This window comes from Peromyscus eremicus, chromosome 20 (assembly GCF_949786415.1).
Source record: "Peromyscus eremicus chromosome 20, PerEre_H2_v1, whole genome shotgun sequence".
Lineage (NCBI taxonomy): Eukaryota > Metazoa > Chordata > Mammalia > Rodentia > Cricetidae > Peromyscus > Peromyscus eremicus.
The window spans coordinates 27,464,672-27,473,356 of record NC_081436.1 but is presented as its reverse complement, the minus strand read 5'-3'; the positions used below and the strand labels follow the sequence as shown (position 1 = coordinate 27,473,356).

General features: G+C 50.4%; 1 protein-coding gene across 1 annotated transcript; it reads right to left on the bottom strand.

The window, feature by feature from the left end:
* Positions 1-3,030: 3,030 nt before the first annotated feature.
* LOC131896673 (lymphocyte antigen 6A-2/6E-1-like) lies at positions 3,031-8,231 on the bottom strand. The gene is made up of 4 exons (XM_059247424.1): positions 8,169-8,231; positions 7,806-7,876; positions 6,615-6,731; positions 3,031-4,693 (listed from the first exon to the last, which is right to left on the bottom strand). Coding segments are annotated over exons 1-4 (426 nt in total). The 5' UTR covers positions 8,171-8,231; the 3' UTR covers positions 3,031-4,457.
* Positions 8,232-8,685: the final 454 nt, after the last annotated feature.

Below are 8,685 nucleotides of genomic sequence, written 5' to 3'. Positions count from 1 at the left end.
CTTTGCTCAGGCCTTTTTGACCCCACCTAAGGAATGTTCATCAACTGGACTGTGCCTGTCTTAGGTTGGCTTACCTAACAAGCTCTTACCTGTCATTGACTACTAGCCCTTGAAGACATCCATTCCTGGAGAGCCACCCAGGTGGAGAGGATTAGGCAGTAGCCTTTTGAATTTCAGAGAACCAGGCATGCATAACCTCCTGTGGAGGGCTATAAGCAGGATATCTAAGAACCATTAAAATTTGAAAAGTGGCCTTAGTCACTGCCTGCTGCTGTCGGATGTGCTGCAGGAGGCATATAAAGAGAATAAGGATTAACAGTATCACCCCGCCAATCAAAGCATATGTGAGCATACAGGCGGGGTCAAATAGCCTTTTAAAGTTGTCCCAGACTTTAGTTTTTAAAAAAAAAAATTTGTCTCCAATGACATCATCAGGACCCTGGTCATATTTGTTTCTGGAGTAGAATGGAATAATTAGGGAGTGAGGCAAATTGCCTGGAAGCATGGATCGCAGGCCAGTAGGTACATGCCTCTTACTAATTCTATTTCTTAGGCATTGGACAAGAGAGAGAAAAAAAGGGAGGGTAATGCAAAGGGCTTCCTCCAATTTTTTGTTGGTCAGTACCAGGTTCACAAAGGGGAAGCCTAGGGAAGAGTTGGTGGTAAATATCGTAGGGAAAGCAGGGGAGTTAATTGCCACTGGCAACAGAATGGGAGGCAAGGGAACCAGAGTCTATAGATCATCTGCTTTTGAGGGAATAAAAGGGGCAATGGTGGTGAGTATGTACATTACCCATCCATGACCAATTCTTCTTTGGTGAAGGTGGGCTGGTCTGTGGTGGGATACACATCTCTTGTTGGAACCCATATTGGCATAGTTGCACTCTGAGGAAAAACATGAGCATACCCTCTCCCATGGGTCAGCAGGGGAGCTGGTGGCTGTCATTGGAGGGAGATAGGGTCTATCCATCTTACTGGGGTAGAGGTGTGCCCTGGGGTAGGAATGCCCAATGTTTATATGCTGGTCTGAGTCCTGCCTCATCAAAGCTGAGAAAATTTATATGGAAAAGGACTTCAGTTAGGGCCAAATGGGTGTCCCTTTCTGCCTCTGGCAAGATGGCCTTTAAGAGTTCTGTTGGCTCTTTCCATGATGGCTTGTTCCTGAGGATTATAGAAAATGCCAGTGGTATGAGAGATCACTATGACCATATTGTGGGTCGGGGCATTAAGCCCTTCCCAAACCAATTGTTTGATTAACATTTCCCTAGTGGGATCCAAGTCTACTCTCCACTCCACTGCCTCATTTACACATGAGAGAAAATCAGAAAAAAAGCTCCCCTGGCTGTTGAATAAGATTGTGGAAGTAAACTGAAGGGTCATGGGATGTGCATGCCTTAAAGCCTTGAAGGCCAGGTCAGAAATCTGTTGGTAGTAGGCTGGACAGCCAATCTGTGCCTGATGAACATGATGGACAAAGTTACCTCATTCAGTGAACACGTCAAGGGTCCCTGGAACATTAAGAAGTTCATTCACGCTTGAGCATCTTCTTGGTTATTGTAAGCTGATTTCCGGCTAAGAAAGGCAGCTGGCTCCAGCACAGCTTTTTAGCAGACTATATCAATCAAGTCTGCAGTTGCATTGCCCATTGAGTGAGGGTGTATTTGAAGTAAGGTTGTCAGGGACCAAACATGAACCATGGAAAAGTACTAGCTAGGCCAGAGAACAAGCCACAGGCCCTAAACCAGATGCCCCCAAAGATAAAGAACATCCCATGGTCAGGTAGCATAGTAACAGGACAATGGGCCCTGACCAATGACCTTACCACCTAGCACAACATCCTGCAGCTTCACAACCTGCACGTCCTGCACATCCTGCACCCCTTCCCTCCTTCCTGCCCCCTCCCCCTCCCATGCTATATAAGCCTTGCTGAGGAGAATAAAATTTGCAGCTTGATCAGAACCCTGTCTTGCTGTCTTCCTTCGTGTCTCCCATCCCTTTCATTCTCTCCTGCAGGTGGGTCACACACACCCCCATTGACACCCTGCTGGCCGGGGCAACAGGTGAATCTGGGCCCAACTTCTGGATAAGGGAGAGTTCAGCTGTGGGGTTGGGAATCCAGGGCTGGCTAGTGGCATTTTGTCCCAGGTTGACTGGAAAGGCTTCCATTGGCCTTTGAGGCCCGAGACCAGGGGTGAGGAGATAGGAGGAGTGGGCTGTGGTGCCTGGGGGGCATACCTCAGCAAGAGGGAATTTCCACCTTCAGGGGCAGGTGGATATTGAGGCACTCAATTCTAAGGGTACCGTGGTGGAGGTGCAGCCTCCTGAGGCGGGAGTGGGGCTGACAGGAAAGCGGCACATATGTTCTTAACTGTGGCCATGCTCTCCTCAGCAGGTTTTGAGGGGCCTGAATTGTCTGCCTCTTCCTCCTCCTCATCGGATGCCATAGAGAGATCAGACATGGAAGAAGTGGAGGTGATGGAAAGGTTACCCATTTTGTAGAGGGAGACAGCAGACAAGCAACAGTCAGAGAGAAGATGGCAGCCAAGAGGGGTGGAAAATTGTGTCAGACCATTATGTTTTATGCTTAGTGGGGGACTTCTGTGTTTTTTTAGGCCATGGCAGTGTATCCATACAGTGTCTCCAGATGACGGATGGTATTCAGGAGTGGAGCCTTGATTTTGCCTCTTGGGGGATCAGCCCTTATGTGGAGGTGCCAGGCAAACCAAAACAGAAAAAAAAAATGCCTTCCTAACCAGATGGGCAGACAAACATGACAGACAACACAAAAGAATGAAAGAAAAAACGGGATTGGGGGGTCCCTACACTTACCTTGCCAAAGGGACCAAAAACACACAACATAAAGGGGCCTTCAAACCAAAACACACCATCTTGGGGGCACTGTCCTGTGCCATGAGTGAGGGGAGGGAGATGACCAGAACCTGTTTGGGTGCCAGATGTTGCTGGGTCCTAACGGCTCCCTCAGGGGATGGGGGTGAGAAGATGTGGCATCAATGGCACAGACACTAGGACTCAGGTGAAAGGCAAACAGCAGATTCATTTATTCAGCAGTGAGGAGAGCCTTATATACCATCCTCCCAGTACCCAGGCTGCATCCTGATCCAGTGACGTTGTATGGTCGCCCCTCATTGGCTAGGCACCATCAGGGCCTCTGACAGTGCCTGTTGCTAGGCCCTCAGGCAGACTCCAGGTTGGCTCATCTCTTAGCCTCACAGGCCCTGTCTTCCTTAGTTACCTACCTATAAACCTAGCACTTTGGAGGCAGGAAGCCAGAAGAAACTGCAAAAGAAACAAGGCCTCCTGGAAGAAAAGTTCCAGAATCCCTACTCAAATTTCATGTCCCAACCAGCACCTGGGCCACATTCCTGAATCTATGCTTGTCCCAGGGCAGGAGGCTGCAGGGACAAGGGCTTCCCTAGTTGGGTAATAGCTCTACCTCACAGGATCTTCACCCTGACAAAAAATCTCAGATCTTCAGGACCTTTAAGGGCAGGGAGTAATATTCACAGCACCCAAGTTTCCAGGGTGCTGCCCATATTCCATGAGGACTCCTGTGGTGTTAACCACATGGGTTCTGATCGTCTCTGGGCAGTAACCTCTCAAGGAAAGAAGGACAGAGCAATGATGGATCCCTGGTTATCCCACTGTGTCAAATCAGGCCTTCCCAGTGGTGGCATCCAATATAGACTGGGACTCCAGAAGAGGCACAGTGAGTCTTTGGTTGCTCTGAGCCAGGCCATGAGCCCCTGCAGTAAACAGCTTCTACCTCTGAACTAAAAGAATCTGGCAGGGCAGCACCTATTCACCTTTGAGGGCTCATCTCCTTGGCAGACCCCTTCCCCAGCACAAACAAGTACTCCTGGGAAATGGAGAAACCCTCTCTCTGTCCCCAGTATCAGCCCTGAGGGAAGCCTATCCAAACCAAGGGATACCCCCATTCTGAGCTGGGTAACATGAGATAGCTATGGGGCTGGCTGAAAGGGCAGAGATGTGGGCCAGCAGTCAGGACTCAGTAGACTCCATGGGACAAAAGGAAAGTGGGCTTCTTGGCTGGGAGAACAAAGAGTTTATTGGACTCCACTGGGAGGTCTTTGAGCAGCATGTGTGTGGGAAGCCTGCAAGATCCCAGAGATTTATGTGTGGACAGTGGTGGCACAAAGCCTTGGAATCCCACCCCTTCCCTGGACTGTCCATATGTCTCCAGGGCCAAGGACAGCAAGCCACAACAAAATGGCATGCTGGAGATGCAGATCTGAAAGACCTGGTGAGGGGGTGGGGGACACCTACCCAGCAGGGAATATAAAGTTGAAACAAGGAGGTCCACACCCTAAGGCCCACCTCAGGGTTTTTATAACTCACAATTCATCACTAGAGGGCTCCAGGAAGGAGTGATGAAATGTTGGGACACAAAAATGGGGGTGGGAGTAGAGGGAGGACCCTCATAACAAGGCTTGCAGGAGGACCGACCCCAGGCTGACCAGAAGCAACCCTGCCAGGGTCCAGATGCTGCCACCAGTGGGAACTGCTGCATTGCAGAGGTCTCCCTTACAACAGGAAAACTTGGAGCTGACGTAGGCACCAAGGAAAGGGATATTTGGGATATTTCCAAGATGATTCTGATCTTCAGGGCAGACAGGAAGGCAGAACTTGTTCTTTCTTTTCTCTTTGTAAGATTCTGCAAGACATCAGGGAGTGATTTCACAGCGTGTGCAGGGACAACTCAGCACCTCAAAGTCTGGAACACATGCCACCATGCCAGGATGGCACAGCCTTGTCTCTAAGGTACATTGAAGCCAGACATGGTGGCTCATACTTGTAATCCCTGAACTTGGAAAACTAAGGCAGGAGAAGTAGTATGAGTTCAAATCCAACCTGGGCTACATGGGGAGTTCTAGGCCAGCCTGGGCTAGAGTGAGACCCTGTCTCAGAAAAAAAAAAAAAAAGCCATGGGCTGGTAAGGGGGCCTGGTGGATAACATACTTGCCTTGACTGGAATTTCAATCACTAGAACCCATGTAAAAGGTGGGCAGAGACATGGTGGCCTACTTATAATCTCAGTGCTCATGAGGCAGAGATGTGGAATCCCTGAGATTGGAATCCATCACTGGCTAGACTAGCTGAATCTGCAAGCTTGGGATTCAGTGAGAGACCCTGCCTCAGCAAATAAAACAATTGTCAAGGAAGATGCCCAGTGTCAACCTCTGGGCTCCAAACACTTGTACCCACTAGTGCATGTGCGCCCACACATGAGAACATGCATACACACATGCATTTACACACAATGTGCTAGGGAAACAGCTCAGTCAGTAAAGTGCTTGCCGCACGGAAGCATATGGACCCACGTTCAACCGTCAGCACCCATGCAGAGAGCCAGCATGGTAGGACTGCTTGTAATGACTGTGCTGAGGAGGTGGAAAGAGGAGCTCTCGGCCAGCCCCACTAGCCTAGTCCGCAAATCCCAGGTCCCGATGAAAGAGCTTGTGCTCAAAACACAAGGTGAGCCGGGCGGTGGTGGCGCACGCCTTTAATCCCAGCACTCGGGAGGCAGAGCCAGGCCAATCTCTGTGAGTTCGAGGCCAGCCTGGGCTACCAAGTGAGTTCCAGGAAAGGCACAAAGCTACACAGAGAAACCCTGTCTCGAAAAACCAAAAAAAAAAACAAAAACAAAAACAAAAAAACACACAAGGTGGTTGGGACGGAGAAACAGCTCAGCAGTAAAAAGCACTTCTTACTCTTATAGATGTCCAAAGTTTGGTTCCCAGACCCAGATGGTGGTTCACAACCATCCATAACTCCAGTTCATCCACCAAACATTCATTGGGATAAAATAAAATAAATAAATCTTAAAAAAAAAGTAGACATCACATGAGGAATGATACTAAATGCTGTCCTCTGGCCTTACATACATGCACACACATGTGCACTCACACTCATAGACAAACACACACCCACATACACAAAGACATGGCACAATGAGGGATCACCCAGGAGCATAGAAAGGTCAGGCAGCCTCTCAGACTCTGGCTGTTTCCCGGAAGTTGTACTTAGGAGCCAGGCAGGCGGCTGCAGAAAGGCAGAGGAAACTGGATAGCAGGGTGGGGCTGCTCCTGCTTTGTCTATCTGGAGGAGAAGCCTGGAAACTGACACTTGGGGGATCCGATGTGTCCTGAGGTCTCCTTTTCTTCAGCATTACCAAGTCATTCCTTTAGAATCAATCTCCTGACTCCTTCATTATATTCAAAGGGTCACTAAATGCCCCCAGCTCTCCAGGCCCTTCAGTGAGCCAGTGAGACCCTGGACATAGGGAAAGGACAGGAGTGCCACATGGCTAATATTGGTGGTGGATGGGGGGATGGTGACAGCCACACATGCCATAGGGGCAGCACTGCTAAAGACTCTACCTCCCAGCACATACCTGGACTCCAGGGCATAGGCCCCACCATGCTCCCCCTATAGGAGCCCCACTCCAACCACAGGAGGACCTTACTTGGAGGGAAAAGAACTATGGTCCATAAACAACTATGGTCCATAAGTGCCTGGAACTTTCTTCCCGAGCCGCCCCCAACCCATCCTCATATAGGCCACAAGGAACTCACCCACAGTAACTTCCACCTCCTGATTGATGCAGACCCCGTCAGGGTAATGGCAGGTAGCTGGTTGGCAAGAAGTCTCAGGTGTGACCCCCACGCACTCATAGCAGCGCAACCCTTGGGCTAAGAAACAGGCCAATATGTGAGGGTCAGGGCATGCCCTTCCTAGCCCAGACCCCTCTTCTGCACCTGGCTTTACCTCCACACAGCTGCTGGGCTATAGGACAGAGCAGGGACACTCCTCCTCAGGCACCTCCACCCAAAGCAGAAGTGAGCCAAGAATCATAGTTCTTCAAGTAAGCTGAGTACTGCTGTCTCAGCCAGCCAGCCAGCCCCACAGGGGAGACCTGGACCCCAAGAGGTGTTAGAGAAACAGTCACCATAGCGGGAGGACAGGGGTACCTCCTGTCTGCTGAAGCGGTGAGGGGATGAGGGAGTAGGTACCAGGGCATGACAAGGACCTCCTGATGGGGAAGGCTGTTCTGACCTGTCCCACCCTATACTTGCACAGCTGGACTCTGAGCCTTGGAGCATGACAGGGCACTGGACTTCCCAGAACCCAACTGCAAAGTCGGGGCGCATCATGAAACCTCTCATAATACAGATGTAACTGGAAGTGTAGGGGTATCTGAGAACTCAAAACCTTTTAGAGTAAGGAAGTTCTAGCCTATGGTCTTCATGTGGCTGGATTGAAGGGTAAGACAAGGTCAAATGTAATAATGTAAGGAATGCCAAAAGTTGGGGGGGCCAAAGTTCTTGACTTGGCAGCTAGGCCAGGAAAAGAAGCCCCTGACACCTTGTACACATACAGGCCAGTGGCATGGCTGGGAGGCAAAGGCACCAGGGTACTCTGAGGACAGGGGCCTTTGGTGACCAGGGTTTGCCTGATCCTCAAGAAAGGAATGAGAGAGGGGCTGGAGGGTACAGTTCTTCCTTCTGAGGCTATGGGTCCTGAGGAGTGTGGGGCCACTGCTCATGGTCGAGAAGGAGTGGAGTCTAGACCCTACTTGCAAGTGGGGAAAGCTGCAAGGCAGGTTCTGGGAGGTTTACAGGCCCAGGAAGCCACCCCAGACCATGAGAGTTCACCCCTCACACACCAATCCACACTGGGCATCCCCTGGTCCCAGCACACCTAGGCACAGGGCACACAATGAGAATGCAAGTGTACCCACAACTCTGAGGCCCTTTTCATCTCACCTCTCTCTGCACACAGTAGGACCACAAGCAGAATGAGCACACAGGTCTTCATAGCGTGGGAACTGTTCATCCTAGGAGAAGCAATGCACAGACAAAACCTTAAAACTTGGAGCTAGTTCATAGTACCCCGCCCAAAATCATAAGCCTGGGGCTCTCACATGTCCTGGACATGGCTCAGGCATCCAATCTTCCCCCTCCAACCCTCCACACAACTTCCCCAAGGAATCAATGTCTGCCTACCTCTCCTGTCCACCATCCCCCTAGCTTTCTCTTCCTAATTCCCAACCTCCACCCACAGCCATATCCTGAGGGTCCCTCCCTATGCTGGACACCCAGCAGCCCCATCCTGACATCTCTCCTCACATCCTCTCTGAGATCAGGCTGCAGGCACAGTGGAAAGTTCCAGCTAGATGTGGGCTGAAATAAGCCCTTCAGTCTATGAAATACCCTCCCTCAGCTCCTCCCACCTGATATCCTTAAAAGGAAAGGTTTCCTGTAGTTATTTCCTCCATGCCAACATGTTTATTGCCTAAGAATTAGCAAGGCTCCTTAGTGACCAGGGCTAGCCTGATCTGTACCGGAATTAGGGAGGGAGGGACCATCCTGATGCTAGAGGGCTAGGAAGAAGAGCTGATGGGCAGGAGGGAAGGGGTCAGGGTTGTCTCTCACTTATCATTCAGAAAGTAAAAGAAGGAAGCAACTTGCCCAGCCTTTTCCTGTTTCTAAATGAATGGTATGGATTGCTGTGGCTCAGAGCCCACTGTCCTCCTTAGTATAAGCAGGTGGTAAGCAACTGGCAAGTACCTGGTGGCTGGCTCTGGTGAACAAGCCTCAAGAGGGGTCACGTACCCACATGTGAGAGTCCTGAGCCAAGAACTGT

Coding starts and splice junctions, on each gene's coding strand:
- LOC131896673 (XM_059247424.1), bottom strand. Junction 6,732..7,805: donor CCTACTGTGTGCAGAGAGAG/GTGAGATGAAAA, acceptor CCTGTTTCTTAG/CCCAAGGGTTGCGCTGCTAT. Junction 4,694..6,614: donor GGAGGTGGAAGTTACTGTGG/GTGAGTTCCTTG, acceptor GATGTCTTGCAG/AATCTTACAAAGAGAAAAGA.